At 44.7% G+C, this 22,272-nt stretch overlaps 1 protein-coding gene across 1 annotated transcript; it reads right to left on the bottom strand.

Annotated features, from left to right (window-relative positions):
- Nucleotides 1–1,917: 1,917 nt before the first annotated feature.
- Nucleotides 1,918–22,254, bottom strand: LOC118410044 (neuronal acetylcholine receptor subunit beta-4-like). Its single transcript, XM_035811513.1, has 6 exons — nt 21,337–22,254; nt 14,725–14,870; nt 10,356–10,400; nt 6,882–6,991; nt 5,362–6,319; nt 1,918–3,302 (listed from the first exon to the last, which is right to left on the bottom strand). Exons 1-6 carry the CDS (start codon nt 21,389–21,391, stop codon nt 3,168–3,170), a joined length of 1,449 nt encoding a protein of 482 aa, XP_035667406.1. The 5' UTR covers nt 21,392–22,254; the 3' UTR covers nt 1,918–3,167.
- Nucleotides 22,255–22,272: the final 18 nt, after the last annotated feature.

Raw genomic sequence — 22,272 nt, 5'->3', positions numbered from 1 at the left:
TCTTTCTCCTGATAAAAGGCAAGGGTCAAGGAATGCACAAACTGTGTGTGCGTGTGTGTGTACGTGTGTGTATGTGCATGCGCGCGTGCGTAGTATGTGTGTGTGTGTGCGTGTCTGTGTATGTTACACCATTGTGTATTTATTTTGTGCGTGCAATACCAATTTTTCCATTCCTTAATTTGATGTGTATGTGTTTTTTATGTACACGCATATCTGTAGTCTTGTTGGTTTGGCCTGCCACTTAACGCTAGCTGGGATGGCATCAGCTGATGCTACGAGCGGTCACATTTCCAAACCGGGGCCCGACCGGGCAGCTTTCGGGAACGACAGGTAAGATACAAAAGACAAGAAAAACACACAGAACGTGAAAATGGTGATGGGAATAATTTGTATATATTTCTATTTTTGTTTCCGCAAACAGTCGGGCCTACCCCATTTTGGTGACTCCAGCTTTAGGCTTAGGTCACATTTCCAAACCGGGGCCCGGCCGGGCAGCTTTCGGGAGCGAAAAGAATAACATAAAGGACATCAAAATATACACAAAATGTAAAAATAAGATTCGTGTTCATTACTTGTGTATATTTCTAGGTATGCATTTCAATTTTTCGTTTCTTAAAACATCCCAACCGACACTAACAAGAACGGCACACAGGCTCACGTAGCTCGCCCGGCAGGCAACACATAGGTACCGTGTACAACACAATATTACTATTACTGAATCTATAGATAAGAAACAGAATGGTCAGACGGGACAGTCAAGAGCGCGATTTCAAAATCATAGCTTTTATTTCAAAAGTATTCTTCAACCAAACGCACGCCTTTGACTTGACATGTGACAACAGACAACCCCGCAGTATCTACAACTTTCAGGGTTGGACAAGTTTTAAAAATTCACTGGTCCTGTAGAGCAAGTAAGCAAACAGCTGTCTTAACCAACTTTTCAGCAGGTTCCGGGCCAGTCGTTAAATAACCTTGTCCAACCCTGACAATTCTGTTCATTCCTGTCTGTGTAAGTGAAAACTATCCAATGTGAAACCATTTTGCATACGTCGTGCGCACCCAGGTTCACAGTGACTTATCACACAACCGTTTACAATTGTTCAGATTATCATATACTAGCCGCTTTTAACATTCGGTTTGCCCCGGTCCTATCGGATATATAGCGTTTTGATACGTATTGATTTAGACAATTACATTTGTATCATACAATCACTGCTGTACGTGTACATCCGTCATCATTGTCGGCTTTACATCCGTTTCCTGCTTTATAGTGTTACAGACGTCATGACTCATGTGCACCGCCCAGCCGTAAGGATGATAGGTCGGTGCAGCTAGATTTCCGCAGTATTCAAGTTGTTCAATTCATTTATTATGTTCTATATCATAAGTGCACTGTGGGTGTGGAAATATATATTTGCGTGCAGAGGGGTTGTTACAAACACATAGCGGGCTTTACTCGTATTTTGATCAACCAAGAACCAAACTATGGTATCTCATAGCATATTTCCTGGTAATACGACTGTACTACGGGGCAACTGTAGGGCTACGCCAAATAGCAGTTGTTAAAGCAACTATGATTTTGTTGCAGCTGCAGAGCAGGTCTATGCGCTAACAATGGATAACACTTCATAGTTAGGTTATCAATTTATAAAACCTGCTCTAGCACTGCCAAGATCTGGTCGGGGTCACTCACGGAAGGTAGTGGGTGCTACTTGAAACGTCTGACCGTTTCCAAAATCATGTCCAGTTGCTTGGGTAACTGGCTCATCTTTACTATTAGTAGATGTCTGTCCTTTATCGACGCAACTGTTGGGCCATTTATGCATTTCCGTCCAACCCTTCCCATCCAAGTTCACATTGACACGTGCATAAATGCGCGAGTGTTACCTTGATGCCTGGTGGCGAATTTTTCACACACTATTGCATGGTAGACATGCAGAATCAGTTTAACTGAAGGATATGTTTTTATGTATTTCTGTTTGGGCTGCAGCCACCAATGGACACCACAAAGGTATCTATTATCAATACAACGTTGCTTTAGGCATCAGTGAAAATTTGTTTATTGAATTTTGCGAGATGCGGCTGGTGTGACATTCCCTTTCCAAAAGCACCCAGATGGATTCATGCTCGGTTAAAGTTAAAACTTAAACTGTGTCAATAAAATGAATATAATCAATCTAAACATGACTTCGACACGAGAGGTAACTCGAATGCATTACTTTAGAAGACAACATTTAATCCAACAGGATGGTTATTTTACATAATATTTCTTGGTGCCTGTTTCATCCAAAACAATCGTTACTATACAATACGTTACATGACAGACTTAGGGGGGAGCCGGGTCGGGCAAACGCTCACTGAGGTTTACATAATAGCCCTTGGTAAGTAGGAAGATGAGGAGCCATGGTAAACAATCGGAACTGTACTTATTATACACATCTATGGTTCGCTTCTCTGTTCTTAGTTACATTGTGTTTGTACACTGTCAATGTACATATAAAGTCCACGCTCTTCACCGCTCTTTGTCCAGAACTAGTACCTATCAGTCTTACAGCTGCACATAGTGTCGGGCCTAGCTCGCGTGTATGACGCTCAAAGCAGACAGAACGTTAACACAAGAGTGCAGTAAACAGATTCTCCTAGAGGGGCAGCTCGGTGGAAATTTCGGCTTAGACACTGCGATCTGTACAAAACAGTCACCAAAATGGTGTACAATGAAAATAGAGGTCCCCTGTGGTTGTTATAGTATTGCTAGATGGTAGACAGTGTAACGGTATACAGGGCAAGCTTTTTCAACCAACGGCGAAACTTTACCGATCATGGACTTACCGATCAACTAATTAATTAATCACCACATCCACACGACACGTCTAGCAAAGGTAAGGATTCGCTCCCAAAGTCATTACCATTGGGACGGCAGGCCACTTCAACTGACTGACTGATGCAGCCCGGAGGATTTCCGTTGGACATGCCGGGTTTTACCAGGCTTCGGTTTGGAAATACCGGATCTACACAGTTCGGAGGCCTCCGTTTGGACAGGCCTTATTTTGTACAATTTGGATGCTTCCGGTTGGCATTGCCAGATTCTCAGCCACACTTGTGCAAGGGATGTGTGTCCGTTCTGCGCGTGCGCTCTAGAGTGCCGGACGACTGTCATCAGTTGTATTTCAGACGATGTCGTCGTCTGATATGAAGAGCGGCTGCAGGAACAATCCCAGGGTTCCAATGACACAGACGGACAAGAACAGCCACAGGCAGATCCGGTCTATCACCATGGCAACGTACTTCCAGTCCTCGTTCACCTGCAATGATAGAAGTAATGCAGTTCACTTATAAGTCGCTAGACGTCAGCTCTGTTACAAGAGCAGAGTTACGGGCGATTGACCAGTTGCTTTTGCTTGCAATTGGAGAATATGAAATTTTACGGTTTTATGAAATTCCATTTCCGCACACAATATATCTTTTCCCAGAGCAAGGGAAAGCACTACATCGATAAGCTAAAATGATGCTGAAAGACAACACAACAGAAAGGGAAAGTAGACGTAAAATCCACAATACGAGTCAAAAATCCATTGTCTTATGTTGTTTGTCTGTCATATCACTACAGAGCCAATGGCACGTTTCACGTTTTACCTATTCTGTTGTCAGCATTATTTTGTTCTATGTTTAATTCGTATCTTTAACTGCCCCCTGTGCGGGAAATAGCAGCACAACGTACGATCCCCTCCTGTAGCCAGTCCGTTCAACACCAAGTCTGAGAACCATGACTTTGGGAAGCTGTCGGAGTGTCGCGATAAGCAAGATTGCGGCATTTCACGGTCCGCTTCGCCCTGAGCGTCTGACGCACGCTTGTCTGCAGCAGCCGCCGGAGAACCGTCCGTCAGAGTGACAATGACATGTTTATATATGACGAATTACACACAAACTGCGTTTGATTCGATCGACACTCACGAAATGAAATTTTTTTTGGATAATCAAAAATAATCACATCTTTTCGCATATGCAGCATGTCCTATGACCGTTTGTTTCCTCTGCAGCAGTGTCAGTGAAGGTTGGTTAACTGCATTATGGTTTTCAGGCAGCTTCTCATCATCCATTTTGATAGGTTAATTGCCACAAAGCTCCTTCATCTCGGCAGACACACGTCAGCGGAGACATGGTTAGCATGGCGGCGGCCTGACAGAATGAGGTCCTGCCGTCGCACAGGCATAGCGGCGGAGGAGGAGGCGGGCAGAATTGGGTTCCGCCGTGAACCCGGTAAATACCCTCTCACTGGCATCACCCAGGATTTTAAGAAAACCCTACATTTTCACTACATGTTATGATATGATGGAAAATAATCGACATATACCCGGCCAGTCATAGCCAAAGAGAAATCGCTAAATCAAATGTTCCGTATGTTGTAATGTACCATTGCCGCAGTTACATCCCAGACACATTCAATGGAAATCCGATGGCCTAGATGTCTAACCGAATATGTCGAGCTATTCATGAAAAAAATCTAACTGTCCCCTGTCTAGATCCCCGTTTCGACTATTACAGTGTTTTTGGTCCCTGATTGATATTCCGCCCACGGAGGTCCCCTGGGAAGTTCCACCTCACATCCAAATTAAGCACAACCTCGGCGTGCGCGCGTCGCTCTGACCCCGCCGCGATTGCAGCTGGGAGCTGCTCCCTGAACCGAGGCTGTTGGCATTTGGAAGGTCGCTCGGCGGCTGCTGGAGGAATGATCGGGCGGAATTACGCCGGGTTTTCTGGCGTATCTTCCTGACAGGCGGCGGTAAATCCATCTCGGCTGAAGGGATGACTTTTCTCGCAAGACTACATCCCCGCAAAACGCGCTCTGATTGGTCTAATCTTTTCACAGGGGCGTTCACTCCTCTTCGTCTTGTCAGCTGCAGCATTTATCTGCATTATTTCATATTACACAACAAACAAGTCAAGCTTGTGACATTATATAAAAGTTGGGGTGTGGTTTACGAAACTTTTGGGATCAACGTCACTTGTTAACGAGTGAAGGTAAAATCATAAGAACATCAGTCAGCATTGAGTTTCCGTGATATACCTTGCCGACAAGTGTGAGATCTTCAACCACGGTATATATCTAAATGATTTTGAATAAGTATAAAACATACAGCACTGAAAGAACTAAGACAATGTCTGAGCGCGCGCGAGAACAATCGAGAGACCACTTCTGAGGACATTGGAATAGATTTCATAGCAAGGCTGCCTCTCTTAGACATTTGAATATGGATATCGATAATTTCTTAAGTGTACAGAGCTTGTGTCCTTATTTCTAGGGACCACTGCTAAGGCTGTGTGTGAGAAAGATGATCTGATTGAAAACAAAACTAGACTCACCGCGTCATTGGCGTCCTGCATCTTGAAGTATTCCGCGATAAACTTGACGTTGCTGACCGCTCTCCTCATTTCCGGAGACAGCTGGAGGGAAATGTTCTCCGACAGAGTCTGACTCCCGGAAACGTCCGAGACCTTGAGAGCGTACTTCCGGCACTGTGTCTCGTACAACATGGCATTCCTTTGCTTCATGTGCACCACGTCCACAGGGTCGCGCCCGAACGCCTTCAGGTGTTTACAGCCTTTATCGGAATCCCCGTCCTCATCATTCATCTGGTCCAGCCGCTTCATGAACAAGAGTTTGGGCAGTTTGTCCAAGAAGAGTGTTCTTACCCAGGGCGGCATGGTGTGGGTGCTGGCTGACCGGTGGTGCACGTTTAGTATGTACACTGTGGTGACGATGGTGAAAGTCACGAAGATCATGGTGAACATGAGATATTTACCGATGAGCGGGATGTCCAGAGAAGTCGGCGGGATGATGTCGGCGATCAGCAGCAGGAACACAGTCAGGGCCAGCAGCACGGAGATGCTGAGTGTGATCTTCTCCCCACAGTCGGACGGCAGGTAGAACACCAGCACCGACAGGGACGTGATGAGAATACACGGGATGATCAGGTTGATGGTGTAGAACAGGGGTTTCCTTTGGATGATGAAGTCGAACATAACAAACATCTCGGAGCCGCTGACCACCTTCCTGTTAGGGGACCGCAGGATGTCCCACTCGCCGTTCTGTTTGAAGTCGTCCATGACCACCTCGTGGTCTATGAGCTCGATGTTGACCTCGGAGGAGTCGTATGTCCAGGACCCAAACTTCATGGTGCAGTTCTGCCTGTCGAACGGGAAGTAACGCACCTCGATGGAGCATGCACTCTGGTAGATGGCAGGGGGCAGCCAATACACTTGGCCTGTGTTAGCGATGAGAGCCTTGGTTTTCAGCTGAACGTCGTACTGTCCATCCGCACTGCCGGCAGAAATTAAAAACAACAATGAATTCGACGTTGTATGCAACAGGTAGATCACAAAACGTTGGTGCATTCATTTGGCAATTCTTGTTGTTGCTTTCTCGGAAAAACTTAGCGATTCCTTGAAAATTTCATTGACTCGCACTGCTAAGGCTTAGGCCCCAATTCCCAGCTCGGGCCCGACCGGGTAGTTTTCGAAAATGAGAAACATGACATGAAAGGCAACAAAACACACAGAACTTAAAAAAAAATAGCCAGGAGCATACTTTGTGTATATTCCCTGGGAAACAGTTTCATTTTTCGTTTCCATAAACATCGCGGCCGGGCCCCGGAAATGGGACCTAAGCCTTACTTACCAAATAGCACCAGATCGGGGTTCCATGTGATATCTCGGTCACATAGAACCAGATCAGCGTTCCATGTGACATACGATATCTCGGGGATAACCCGGATGTGAGGGAACCCGGATGTACATGTACCCGGATGTAATGAATCCCAAGGAAACCTGGATGTGAGGGAACCCTGATTTAAGGGGACTCACATATTAGTGGCCCTACTTACTTGTTAAAGAGAACCAGGTCTGGTTTCCACGTGATCTCGGATGGAACCCGGATAATCTCGATGTTGTCGTAGTCCTCGGGATTCCAGACGAGACGGTAGTCAATCCAGTCCTGTAAGGGAGAAGCAAACATCGTGTCTCCGACTAGATTAGATAGCTATAGTGAGCAAGTTTTAGCGACAAAAATAGCAGTGCACCATCATTTCAATCATTATCTGGTCTGGTCTTGTGGTGGTCTGTGTAACAAGCATGAAGATTTTATTGTCGCATATATTGCAGTGAATTGAATTGAATTGAATTGAATTTCATCACTTTGTACCGTATTGTGTTGTATTGTGTCCGGTTGGGCATGCTGCCACTTACAAAGTATCCCTCCGGGATCTACACTAAAGCCAAACCGGTTTAATGATGTGCCTAACATACTCAAGATGTGGCTCTATTCAAACGCGAAGTCAACTACATAAACTGCAAGGTGTCCTGAATCCCCTAATGATTGCTAGCCTGTAAATCCGGCTTCAAAATTAATCAACACGGACGCCTGAGCACCACTCAAACCTGACTCATCTAGACAATGCTTAATATCATGACAATTTGATCGTGCACCAGATGCAAAAACACCAATTATTTTTATAAGCTGAATGCAGTTTAACTTAAAGTCCTCTTCATTGGTTAAGTTGGGTTGCAGTGAGGATTTTGTTCAAAATTCTCACTGTAACCCATCTTTGTCCAGTTCACATAGCATAGAAAAAATCAACTGAATCACGCTTGCCTTATACATACTCACTTACCACATAGTTCAATATGAACGTAAGTATCAACATTTTGACAAATGCACTAGTTGATTTAAGAATGAAGAAAGAAAAAAAGAGTATCAACATTATTTTACTTCTGTTTTACTGACAATATACACTACTAGTGTAATAGCCACTGTGCCCCGCTATACAGACAAATGTCACCATAAAGGAACCATTTGCAGATTCCTCGTGCGCGGGGCTTCGGACAAGTGCGTCACTCAAATTACAGGCCATTCTCACAAGCCGCTTATTGTGGCAGGAAGTGGCTGATAAGGGTGTACATTTTGTGCTGAGCTTTGGGATGAGACCAGGCGTGGTGCCATCTGACAGGCAGCGAAACGTTTATAGATACCTTCGACAAGAAGGTATCTTTCGGGGGCCCAAGCGTGTGCGTGTGTGTTTTTTGTGAAAAACATGAATAACGTGAGAGGTCATGATATACCATTTGAAATGTGTTGGAAATAGGCGAATTGTGCACCTTCAGGATGTTGTAAGCTCATAACTATACAGAGTTATTTCATGGCCCTTTTAATGCTGATTACTTCAAAATACTAGTTATCTCCACGAGGTCGATATTCTGTACTTTAATCCACCATGCAGCTTTTTCCTGTATTTCCAGATCAAATTATAGATGAAGGGGAAGAGCAGCCGCCTGTGTTGTCTTAACTTGTTTTGTTTGCCATGATTTTGTTCCAGATACGGTTAACAAATCCACTGGGCCGCCTGCAGATCGTGATTAAACTTGGCGAAGTAAAATTTGTATCTGATTCTAAATTAACTCAATTACAGTGCCGGCAGCCGAACCGCCCGGAGTCAGTGTGCCCCACACAGCGTCAACAGAACAAGCTGGCTGCCGGCCAAACCTGCAGTCAGTCTGCTCACCACCAAATCTGCAGCAGAAATTTATGTATATAGACTTGTCGCCCAGCCAAACACTTTGAATCTGCAGCCGAAAACTTCACGGTTTTCATAGTTTTCTTATGGCCAAACCTGCAGCCGAACACTTTAAACGTTTCTCATTGGTTTCCTTGCCGCCAAACGTAATTAAAGCAGACTAACACCAGTAATACTATAGAATGCTTATTACTATTACCCTGGGTAAGATTTTCATGGGTTTAAAGCCTGCAGCCAAAAAACTTTTAACATCACATCATTACTGCCAAATCTGCAGCACAGAAATTTGATCCAGCAGCCGGACAGGTAAAACCTTCAGCTGAACACTTAAAACTTTCTTATCTGCTCACTGCCACACCGTCAATGCTGCAGCAGAACACTTGAAACATCAGCCTGCTTGCTGCCAAATCTGCATCCGAACACATTAAACTTGCTCTCAAATACCTAGAACCTGCATTCTAACGTTTCAAGTGTTTCTCAATAGTCTACTTACCATTTTGGGCTCTTCAGCATGGTTATTGGAATAATGGTCTCGTAGTTTTGACTGTTCAAAGCAGTGCTTGGATTTGTTATGAAGATACTAACGGTTATTAGTCACTTATTGTCTTATGTGATCAACGGCCCCACGTTGATAAATCCCAGCCTGCACGGGCGAACTCGCAAGTGGAATTTAAATTATGTTATGATAAAATTAAACAGCTTGGAATGCTCGATGGAATGCATGTTGTAAGAGGAATGCGAATGGTGGATCACCATTAGAATATCATCGCGAATATCCGGATAGAAGGGATTGCTTTAAAGGCCAGCTTTCATTTACAGTGCAGTAATTTGTACATCGTAACGATTTACCCTGATACCTCAGTTTTTGAGATAGTCTTGCCGTGGCGGAATTTGTGAGGTTACTCTTTTATGGAAGCCATTATGGTAGTAATTCCACACCTGGTTAGGTAAAGAAATTAACCCCGATATAAATAACTGCAACTCCTGCAGACGTGGGGAGTATATTCCTGGTGAAATGAATGGATCCACACAGCTGTGAGCGCCGGAAGCGCTGATGTAATGGGTTCCACATCAGCGGACAGGAGTTAATTAATGTTTGCAACCAAACCGGCATGGGGAATGCTTCCTATGCCAGGGAGGTTAAAGCTTATGCCGGGCTACGCACATGCACATGGATGCAGATGGCATCGGGACTACTGTTTATGCAAAGCTACGTATGCGCACATATACGAGTAGATGGCTTAGAGAAAGGTTTCGATGCTATATGCGCTATTCTAATGACATAGATGGTAGAATGGCACAGCGAATAGTGCTGATTCTATGTTAGTTATATAGATGAAAATGGCATGGTGAATAGTTGTAAAGCCTATATGTATATGCTTACAAGGACGCCAATGGAGGTACAGTAACAGTACGCATAGCGCTGACATGGGCACATGCCAGGACGTTATATACACATTACCCTATAAACTTTCTCTCGTCACATTTGCCACATTTAATCCGGTGCCACTTACGGTGGTAGGTGGGTTTGCCAAAAAAACTTAAATGTCATCTAAAGGGCTGCTTACTTGACCTTGAATCCAATACTTTGATATCAGGCATTCTAATGTCACGAGCTAGGACGTGACTAAAATGAACTTAATGATCAGTTAGGCATATTGATATGATACATTTTCTACATGTTGTATGTTAAAATGATATATACATATATATAGATATGTGTGTATGTGTGCCGTTGTCAAAGTGGATGTGAGTACAAAGTTTGAAAGTTGAAATAAACATTCTTACCTGATTTAGCCATACATTCGTTTTCATCACTTGGTCCTTTTCATTCTGTGTATAAAATCACATGAAGAAAAACATTGTGAACTTGCTATTTGCTATTCTGGGTTTCATCATTTGTTTTATCTATTCATGTACGACACGGGAAGACACGCTACATATCACATGTTCACACGTCTTTATGCTCTTCTGCCTACATTGACATTTTAACATCACGCAATACAAAAGTGAATTTCTTGGCAACGTCGCTCCTTTACAACGGAGATAATATCCATATATATGCAACAGAACATGACTTTGCCTGCGTCATATGGTCGAATACAACCAGGGGGATTTGCGTTGATTATTAATCAATCTTGCAACTAGTACTAAACAGTCGTTATAGTTTTATCACATATCCAGGAAGTCATACCCTCAAAAGGCTGTTTAAAAGGTTCCTGATGAAAGTGGTCTGCCCATGAAGTGAAGGTAAACCATTACGAGTTTATATACCGTTTAACGCGCACATAAACCTACAGGTTCCACCCCCACAATGTGCTGCAGTACCAAACTGCTGCTTCTGCCCGTGTTAACGTCTTCATGGAGCTTTCCATCACGAAGTACCAACATCCCCATGGACTCCACTTTACATGTAAACAATAAAGCAATGTTTTATTTCATGACGTGTTAACTAAGATGGATGATTCCATTACCTGTGAGGTGTTAAACATGCAGCTGTGTAGCCACAAATAGGACTTGCACGTTTTACTACCGGCTGTCATGCCTCAGGGCAGAGTCCATATGCGCGTCTTTCACAATATGGTGTTGGTGCAATATATCTGCAGTTCACCGTGAGATGCTGATGCAATATGTTTGTACTTCACAAGAAGCTGTCGATGAAATAAGTATGTTCTTCACAATAAGAAGTTTACACGATATGTCTGTTGTTCATAATATGGAGTTGATGTAATATATCTGTAGTTCACCGTAAGGTGCTGTTACAATATGTCTGTGGTTCACCGCAAGGTAATGATGCTATATGTCTGTGGTTTACAATAAGGCGTTGATGCAATAAGTCTGCGATTCTCAATGAGGTATTGATTGTTTCAATATGTCATTGGTTCACAATAAGGTGTCGTTCCAATATGTCTGTAGATATTCACTGTGATGTACTGTGTTTGAATTTCACCATAAGGTGTTGAAGCACTGTGTCTGAATTTCACAGATACAGATATCTTCGAGTCACTGTTTTCTGTACATGAATATTGATTAATTGATCGATATAACATATGTGTGTGCTGTATCTATTTGAAGGATATAACATGTATGTGTGTTGTATCCATTTGAAGGATATAACATGTATGTGTGCTGTGTCCATTTGAAGTATGAGTACAGGAAGAGGTTTTCACCCGTGCCAAAAAAAAAACACATAACAGTACACGTGAGAATCATTTGCATCTCTAGTATAGACCGCTTCTCGGGATGATGCATCGGCTGGCGACACCTGCTACAGGTCTGCAGCAAGGACATGCACAGATCAATACTCCAGTTGACCAGCCTGACCTCACGCCTGACATGTCTTCTCCTTTCCCCGCAGCAGACAATTCAACTCTGCAGGCCTAGGAGCAAATCACTTGGCACATATATAGGAACGGCTACACAGCCATCATGAGCAACTCACTCTCCACATCGGCCGGCATAATGAGCAACTCACTCTCAACATCGGAACGGCTAAACTCATCAGGAGCAAGTCTCTTCCCTCATCAGAACAGCTACAAGCATCAGCAGCAAGTCTACCCCCACATCGGAGAGGTACAAGTATCGGGAGTAGCTCACTCTCCACATCGGAACGGCTAAAAGCATCGGGAGCAAGTCGCTCTCCACATCGGAACGGCTAACTTAATCATCAGGAGCAAGACTCTCCCCACATCGAACCGGCTACAAGCGTCGGGAGTAAGTCACACTCAACATCGGAACGGCTACAAGCACCAGAAGCAACTTACTCCCAACTCTACATCCCCAAACGGCTGTAGCACAAACTCTTCAGATGGATAAGTTGCGGTTTTGAAACCTTAACTCGTTAACCGGACCTACAAGTCTCAGACTGGATAGGTTCTTGAGTGATTGGAGGGTGGCATCGTTCCTGCAGACCAACTTGTTTTACATTATCATGGCACTATCACAAAATGGATCTTTTGGGGTTACAAGAAATAAAACTAGAATGATCGTCAGAGCATGTACATGCACTGCCTGACATTTGAGCTTGAGCCACTAAGCTAGTAAAAATCTAGAAAGGCAATGTGCGTGTCAATGATAACAAATATCAGCAGATCCCGTTAAAGCTACAGCAGCTATTTCAAGTTTGCATGTGTAGGGTGAAGGTGACATTGAGGTTTCGTCTATTTTTGACCTGAAGAACCTTTGAAAACTCTTCATCGATACCTTTCCCCTCAGATAACCTCCTGCCCAGACAAGCATGTCGACCTTGCCGCTGCAGATGTGCAGCTGAGATTAACATTACGTTTGGTTTCCTAGCAGCTTGCTTTAGAACTGCTAGGGCGTTTTTGTTAAAATCTTTTGATAAACTATTATAACCGAACGACGCATGTAAATATAGAGATGAAAGATACAAACTATGCAAAACATACTAGGACTTAATTTACATAATCAACGATTAATTTAATACTTGAAACGTACGTAATTCATGGTTGGTCATACATGTCATGTAGAGACAACAATTATGGAAAGGCCTAATTTGTCGTAATAACACCAGCTTATAGGGTCCAAAACACAGCTGGAGTTGAATGGCATTGGCATGGTGTTTGTTTATTATGGAGCTCTGCGCTACTGTTGGTTTTTCAATAACGACGGTTGCTACTGCTCCTTGTAGAACTTGTGATATTCCAGCCATGTCGTTTGCTGCTCTGGAAATGAATGTTTATATATTAACTTCAATGTTAAGACAAACTTACTGATACTATAATTTCACAATCCATATAACAGTCTAATATCAGGCAGTTCATCACGTATTTTCTGTTTGATGAAAGGTGCTCTAATACCATGCCAATTTGTATCTGCACGCTGATTACTTAGAAACAATCACACATCAGTTGGAACTGATTGTGCATGAAAGAACCTAAACACACATTTGTTCAGAAATGTGGCTACACATCTGTAAAAGAATATGACGACTGCACCGCATCGTCCAGGAATTTGCATAGAGCACTGCCTCTATCGACAGTTTCAGGGCGCACAATCAATAGCTTTACCGGGATCAAGGTTACCGTGAAGCAACAAATTAAATTATCTGGAGTTAAAGCGCCCAGTTTTCCATAATTGGTTGGATTCTGGAATACAATGTTAGGCAAGACAGACCGTGTCTTGCGGGCCGTTAAGAAGAGACGTTACGACCAATCCTTCTCCATGATTTATCTCTCACGTTGACTTCATGACTGACGGCAACGTCTCGCCGGTAGTTCTTCCTCGTTAACTCCAGCTATGAATCCGTGCATCTATAGTTAGATTGCTGTGGTTGAGAATGGCGGAGAATTTGGTAGGGCGTTCTGAGAACTAATGATGAGGCAGCGTACTGAGGAAATCGTGGCAAATTACCGAGAAGAATCTGATTGCTTTCTGCGGCTCAATGCGCATCAAGGCAATCAAACTCTCACGAAACAGGAACCCATAACCGCACTTCCTTTCTGACGTATGAGTCAGTCTGGCGGGGGGGGGGGGGGAGTGACGTCAGTTCAGGTAAAGGTGCTGTTATCTGAGACAAGGGCATCTGCCAAGACATCGTCCAATTATGTTCTGCCATCTAACGTCTAGCAGCAGTAAAATTAAAACCTGTCGGTTGTAAGAAAACTAGCTCTGCTCGCGATGCTGCACCATCTTCATGCGGATGAAACCTAACTCTACGCGATGAAGGGACCAATTTGGGCGAAAGGCTGTAAATGAAGTTCATAACTGCATGATGGAGACGACAAGTGGATGATGATCACATCAACACTACTTCACAGTTAACCATATATGTCTATCTGCAATGTGCACTAACAACTGTCGACATAAAATAACATCCTCTTGATAGAAAGTAAACCTACCGGAGGCTTCTCAGCGACATGATTGGTTGTGTAACTGTTACTTTGCGTAACATAATACCAGGTTTGAAACTGTTTGATTTAAAACATTTTTTTTTAAATGCATACCACAGAATCAACTGTGAACGACCATGGTCGTTTCAACGCTGGCCTTCCGTTGAAGATACTTACCATCACACTTCCACTTCACTTGCTATTTTGAAGGCCTCTTTTGGTGTGAAAACAGAGAACTGGTTGAGTTCGCTTTGTTAACGTTTGCCATTAAGGACTAAGTAAACAGGAAATGACGTTTGACCTACCACGCTGATTAGCTGTGAGATGCTGAGCCGGAAGTTGACGGTGATGACCTCGTTGACGGTGCGCGCGGGGCGGATGAGCGGGTTGTAGCGGGACGTGTTGAACAGCATGGCGACCAGCCTCTCCTCGGACTCGGCGGCACGTCCGGCTAGTGGAAACGACATAATCATCGTTAGAGGTGTACCTGCTGTAAGACTACGGCCCCAATTGAAAAATGGACCCTGCAAGGCAGTTAAAGGCTTTTTTTTTTTTTTTTTTGCACTTTCGGGCGTAACCTCTACGTTGCCTCCTAGGACATCTTGCTCGGCCGAGCCCCTGGACTTAAAATAATCCCGGGACCCAGCTACAAATAAAAACCGCCGATGTCAATATACATATATCGTAAAGCAGTCCTGAAATATTCATTGGAACTGATTGTTCGTTGATATTGTTGTATACTAGTATACCATGATGGTGCTTCCTACATGACTCTATCTTGGTATGGGACTCTTTTGGCTCGAAATAGTTCTCCCATTGTTCCCAAGTTGCCTGGTGATACTACTACTGGCAGTACTGCCTATAGTAGTATGCTACTGGTCCGTGTGAGCGTCCACTTGTATGTTTGTGGCGAAATGGTGGCAATTATGGATGTTGTTGTTGTTCCTTCATCTAACCTTTAAAACACCACCCCGCCAGTAAATTGTGTAGATTTTTTTTATTGGCAAATGTCTCAGATGACCTCGCTTTTTATCAAATGGCACAGTTGCAAGGCCGAGTAGGTAACAGGCATCAGTGTGGTTCGTGAGTTTTTGTACGAGTGTAATAAGGGCGGCTGGCTTTCCGTTGGATTCCTAGTTGGCCTGGCTGACTAGTTCATCGTACATACAAAACGCTTTGAACGTAGGCGGTTATTACGTATGGTATATCACTGCCTTGTTTGACTTCATTAAGCTTTAAGCTATACCCCCTCTGGTAGCTTCCAGTTTTGGGTCGTTCAGAGCCAATTTCCAACTGATTGGACACGATTCGTATCCACTAGTCCCGGCGGGTGGAAGAGAAGAAGAGGCAACAGCCAACAGCAATTGAACTGCCATCCGTCCAGCCGCAGAACCCGATAATTCTATTAAGTAAGTGGAGTGGCCTCCAGGGGACTGCAGCCACCCAGCCGTGCCAATTAACCCGACGTGCCCTCCTCCGGGCCTGCACAATACACAAATCCATTTCCATGGACGACCTCAACACGTGTGTCCAGAAATCATCCATCCACAGGACAACAGAACTGCCGCTGACCCCATCTCAGCACGTCATGTGTCTGACAATTCTCTATTCCCGGAACAGCAGGCAGTATCGGACGTGTCCAGCAACTCTCAATTCCCGGCCTCAACATCGGCAGATTTACCGCCAGCCTCAGCACGTTACGTGTCTGACATCTCTCCATTCCCGAAACAACAGGTCTGCTGTCGACCTCAGCACGTTACATATCCATAAACTCTACATCACAGGAACTCTCTATCCCCGAATATGAGATACGAGTAAAATTTTCAACTACGGTTTGGTCCCAGTCTATGTTTGCAAAGTCACTAGATGAGATATCTTAATACAGAATTTTGAAAAATAAAGCAAACTTTTCTGAAATGCACTTAACGTTACAATCAAGGATGATTTATGTAAGTTTCTGCCCTGTTGAAACTTTTGGTGTCTCCAAACTTGAGATATTTACGTTATTCCTGAATCTCCACCAGTTTAGGGTAGGACTAGGCCTTACATGTAGCTCACCTGAGCGGCGACCTCAGCGCAATTCTCATATACGGAAATTCTCCGACCTCAAAACGGCTGGCCTCCGTCAACATCCGACATTTATCCAGAAAATGGAAAATCACTGGTAGGTGATATCAAAGGTCATATAAACTCTATCCAGGACCATATCTAGGACAGTGTACTATACGTACTATCCGATGATACATACACACTATATCCAAGGCCATTAACGACCTACATGTATGTAGTAGATCCATGTACGTTCTATCCAGGCCATGTACGCAGTATCCAGAGCAATATACGTACTACCCAGGGTCATAGACGCAATATGCATGACACACACAAGAATAAATAAATTCTTGGTATATGTAATTATCCAGGGCCACATATGCAATATACTGGGCCAAGTACAAGTAGTCCCGATCCGAAAGCAGAGAAAATAACGTGCTCTCAAATTGAATCGCTGATCGGGTCAGTGGAGGCTGCATTGAAAAGGCCATGATCCGCGCGCCGCGATGAATAGAATTTCCCCGGAGGTTCATAATCGAAAGCGATGAGATGCACAAGTGTGATGGATGTCCGCTCACAGGGAGGTGCAGGGGTGTCGTGTCAACCTCCGAGCAGATGCTGGGAGGACATTTTGTACGACTTCACAGCTTCAACAAGAACACACCCCATGTTCGCGACTAGCTTACCCTGTGAAGTTTCGTGCGAGCCCTGCCATATATAGGTGTTGCGCCTGTATCGTCCTGTGCTCGATCATTAGTTGTTACTACTTGTTCCAGGAGCATCTATCAAAGCTTTGCCGGAGCCCCCAGACATGGCCTAATGGACCGAAGGTTAGCTGCCGAGTAGGGTAAATATCTGTGATGTATTGGAGCCATTTACCCGTTCATACGGTTTAGCTCGGACGCTGGTGCAAGTGGGTGTAAGCCTTTACTGAATTATAAAGTGATTTTTGCCCGTGGTAAAGCTTTTTTCAACCCCCTGTTAGCCCGAACCCATATTTCAGACAGAGCTGCCGCACAGACAGATTATCATCACAATCTGTCCGCTAAACATCACAGCCAGTCCGCTACAAGCGTGAAGGGCACACAAACCTACAGCGGAGCGATGCGGCATTGTATTCACATAAATGCATTTGGGATACGGTGAGAGCGCAAACGATCTCAGAATGCTCCTACCTGCAGATATGTGTATATCAATAGATCACTTACACACGGCACAGACGTACGAACGATGGCAACTGACAGCCCATTTCACATCTCTAGTTCCACCCATGGCCACTTCGATTTACACCCCTTCGGTTTCACCTTTTTGGCTTCACCCCTCCGTTTCCACCCCCTACAGTTTTATCCCCTACAGTTTCCCCTTCGATTTTTTATTTCATCCCCCATTTTCCCAAACACCCCACTTTCACATCCCCTTCAGTTTCATCCCCTCCAGTCACACTCTTACTGGCAGCGTCTTTCTGTAACTCTACGTACGGCAGCGTTATAGTAATCCCAAAACATGCTGGAAGTGCAAAGGAACAACTGCATTTCCAATAACGAGTACATTTTGAGCATAAAACGGATCTGTGCTCTTCCTTATTCTAATTCAGCCTTATTGCAGCTGCTTATCCCTCCTGGCACGGCAAGAACCTCCAGTAAACCTGGGTAGACAGGCGGCGGGCCCGGGGGAATCATGACTGAGCGGTGTCAGCCGGGGAGACGCGCGGAAACATGCAGGAAACGTGTCTGGCCTTCTAAGTGGCTACCTGTGAGCGCGAATGTCTCTTAGCTTTGATCTTAGATGTTTAGCTGGTAAAATGATGTGTTTATCATTAGTTCCAAATAAAAGGCTCATTTGCTTCTTTTGGGTGGGGTATTGTGATAACCTGAACGACTGTACTTAAGTATAATAAATGAATAGATTAATGAAAAGGCTAAGTTAACGTGTTGTTGGGTACAGGCCAGAATGTTTCAAGCACAGAATTACACTAATTACTCTGTTACATATACCTCTATGTATACGTCGCGCTTTAAAGCACTTGCGAATTAATTGCTTATTTTTTTGCTGGGAAAACTCACAGCGATGAGCGAAGGAATCCTACCTTTCTGCAGCTTTAGTACAATGATATGACCAGTAAGGTACTAAGTACATGTATATCCGTGCTTCCTCATAGGGTTTAATCAGACAAATGACATGAAGCAGAATCCATGTCTCCCTAACTACTAGTAAGTTAGTGGATAAGCACATTTAACGTCTTTCAATGGCACGTTGGGTTCTAATTTTTAACAGCCTACCTCTTTGTGGGAGTTTTGACGGTACCCATTTAACGTTAGTCGTGTTGACGTCACCACCACGTGCTTTACCGTGCGGAAAGCCGTTTAGATTGGCGGCCAGTCCAAGCATGACGCACCATGATGTGTCACAAAAGACATAACAATGTATTCAGCAGACGTTCTTCTTCCCTTACACTGTCACAAAGGGTTCGACTACAACACGAACAATGACCAGATAAATATAGAATATTACTTTTGCGTAAGTGTATTGCCAAACAAATCTGTTAGTCACGATATGTGCCACAGTCATCCGGAAATCAAAAGGGAACGTGCTGCGTTCCAGAGAGTGTAACCGTCGTGGAACCCACCAGGAATCTTACATCGCAGAAACCGAAAGGTCCCTTTTCTTTTCAGTTTCTTGCGGCATAGACTACAGACCGTTGAGTTCTGCAACCTCAGAAGTCTCCAAACACATTCACATCGAATCCGAAAGACATTAAAAAGTTCATTTGGTCAAAGTGAGAGTTTTGGACTCTGAACAGGAAAATCTCCGAAGAGGAGTGTGAAAGAGGCCATCTGCATTTATAGATCTCATACATTGACCATCCTTCAACAGAGACAGTGGCCGATACCGACCGCCGGTCACCTCTGACCGGTTACTGCCGTCGGTCTTCCGTTCAGGTCACGAATCATAGGCTTTGGGTCATTTTAACTTCAGAAGGGTCAGAGGACTGACCGAAAGCTTGATGGCGAGTGCTTTAATCTATATTGCGTACAGATATAGCGTGTAAAATTTTATTAGTACAAAACACACCAGTTTGTTGACACTAACATGCTGCTTGGATACCAAACATGCTGCTTAGCTACACAAACACGCTGACTAGCTGCACCAAGCGTACTGACCGGCTGATTAGTTGTTCTAAATACCCTCTGCACTCAGCTAAGGCCTCAATCATTTCCCCTCAAAACACGGCTAAAAATGATCAGTAGAGAGTCGCCTGAGGGAAAACAGCCTTCATCGCTATTTTGCCTGGAAATGGAGGTGTGACGCCTTAGGGACAAGGTTTCGTAGCCCTGGAATGCAGGCATAGCGAGCACGGGACTAGGGTCGGTAGCCTGGAAATGCAGGCATAGCGAGCACGGGACTAGGGTTCGGTAGCCTGGAAATGCAGGCATAGCGAGCACGGGACTAGGGTTCGGTAGTCTGGAAATGCAGGCATAGCGAGCATGGGACTAGGGTTCGGTAGACTGGAAATGCAGGCATAGCGAGCACGGGACTAGGGTTCGGTAGACTGGAAATGCAGGCGTGATGCCTTGACTACAGATTCCGTACAGGAGATATGGGAAACTGGAAGACTAACTGCCTGCGCAATAAAACACTGTATTCACTTTAATAAACGGGTGGGGAAGGGAGGAGTATGCATTGTTTGGACGTAGCACTATGGATAATAGATATGTACAGAACATTGTGGGTCTCAGCCCTCTGTATTGAACCAGTGTTCCGTCAAGTGCCGACCAGCACTAGGCCGTGTAGCTATGATGTTACGTGTAGGAATGCGGAAGAGTGCATAATACATAGGCACATCCACGTAACGTACGGCGGGGGAGTGATATGTTACATGAAAATTTAAATTCTTTACATCTCTGTACAACATGTCCTATATATGCCTTATGCATAAATCAACCATTGGCGCCCGTCTTGAACAGTGAATAAATTGGTATTGCATATTCATGCCCCAGACGAACAGACTATGATAGTAAGGACACCTACATAATGTCATTGGATACAGAAATAAAGGGTATACAGTAATCTACATGTATTTGTAACCGACCATAGCAAACTTGATAATGCGCATAATGATAATGTGCATTATTCTGGCTAAGTAAACCTCTAATCACTTTATTTCTGTATGAATACATGCGAATACAATACACGTATCATAGGCCACGCAATTAGTTGGGCGGAGAAGTACTAATCATGCGATCATGGGAACCTATTGAGGTTCGTTCGTTCAACAATCCAGTCACAAATAGCAGCCCATTCAGAAACAAAATCCAACAAGCACACCCAGTAAGGCACAGGCAGGTACAGGACGACGATCTCCTTACTTTTCTGAAGCGATCAACGGTTCTGAAGAGACCTCAATAACCAAAACTGACTTTTTGATATGGGAATGAAGGACAGATAAATGTGGTATGAAATCTGTGCTAACTTAGTCCTGACTTCGGTCGACAAATGATGCTGATGAGGATGGCAATAACACTAAAACGATGACATAGAATATTTTGGCAGGTTGGGAGAAAAGCGCGGGTATGTTTGGAATAGATTAAACAATCCAGTAATACATGAATAGGAAGGAAGTATGATAAAAGAGACGAGTGCCAAGAGCGTGGGTCAAAGAACCGAAAGTCAAGATGGGCTAGTTAGGAGACGGCTTACTTTTTCATATGGATGACTGCAGTGGATTATACCCATGTTAAATAATCCTATACATGTTTAAACATGAAACTTTTACGCGCAAAAGGGCGAGACTGAGCTTCGAGCGATGGTAGGTTTAGTGCTGTCGGATCGGGAGACTTGAGTAACTACGAGATGAGGAGCGGACTCACCTTCCACAAGTGCTGCAATCAGGACGGACAGGAGCCAGGACCGGTAAGCAGCCATCCTGGGCAGCGTTCCGTCATCGTCAGCTAGCCTGGATCCGGGCAGACCCGAACAGAAGTTGCAGACTCTGCTAGGCTACAGAGTAGGGCGGCTACTACGGTGTGAACTCACAGCCGAGCGGTGATGCCGCGGTGCGTGGGACAGAAATCCCGCGGCTCGGACGGTCTGTGGGCGGCCGAGTTTGGTGCGGTTGCTCGGAGCCTTCAAGAGTTATCCCAGCCAGTGACGCGGTCGTGACTTTTGTGTTTTGGCGTTAAAGTGTCCAACCGTAAGAATAAAACCCGTCAGGGATGTTTTTTATTCTGAATCCCGATTTCCCCCTCAAAAACGGATACCCTGTCAATTTCCAGTACTCACGCAGCCCGTCCCAGGTAAAGGGATGCTTCCAACGCTGGGTACCCAACAATCTCCAACGGTTGTTTTCCGGAGTGTTGTTTCCGGCAGCCACCTGAGGTGCGTCCTGTCCGTGCCGCGTCCTACAACATCTGGGGCTGCGCGGGTGTGGGACGGTCAACTGGTGCTTACAGGGGTGACCTTTAGCAGGGTTACAGCAAACAGGCCTGACCTACCTCCCTGTCTGGCGGTAAGTCTGATCCAGCGCTACCAGGTGAGAAAACAGTGGCGGCTCCTCAAGAATCCTTACGTAACGCAACTGCGAGTTTTCCGGGGACGTTATTCAGCGAGATCCTCAACAGGCTGCCAGAGCGTCAGCAGTACCAGAGCGGCAGCCTGCTCTTCAATTAAAGCGGCTGGCGCGGCTCCGCGCGGATGCAAATTTCCCCATCCAATCAATGTTTCCGCGGCCCGGATATCATCCATTACGGGGAGCGCGCGGGTGGAGAAGAATGGAAATTTATGCCGGATTGTCCGCTACATGTCCG

The sequence above is a fragment of the Branchiostoma floridae genome, chromosome 2, assembly GCF_000003815.2.
Source record: "Branchiostoma floridae strain S238N-H82 chromosome 2, Bfl_VNyyK, whole genome shotgun sequence".
Classification (NCBI taxonomy): Eukaryota; Metazoa; Chordata; class Leptocardii; order Amphioxiformes; family Branchiostomatidae; genus Branchiostoma; species Branchiostoma floridae.
The sequence above is the reverse complement of the archived record's forward strand: the minus strand, read 5'-3'. Positions and strand labels throughout refer to the sequence as shown.

Bases quoted from the DNA above. Each gene is read 5' to 3' on its own strand.
- LOC118410044 (XM_035811513.1), bottom strand. From the start codon at position 21,391: ATGGCTGCTTACCGGTCCTGGCTCCTGTCCGTCCTGATTGCAGCACTT. The intron at 6,992-10,355 runs GTAAGAATGTTT...TCTCCCTTACAG, and splicing joins CGAATGTATGGCTAAATCAG to GACTGGATTGACTACCGTCT. The intron at 6,320-6,881 runs GTAAGTAGGGCC...TTCTGCCGGCAG, and splicing joins GACCTGGTTCTCTTTAACAA to TGCGGATGGACAGTACGACG.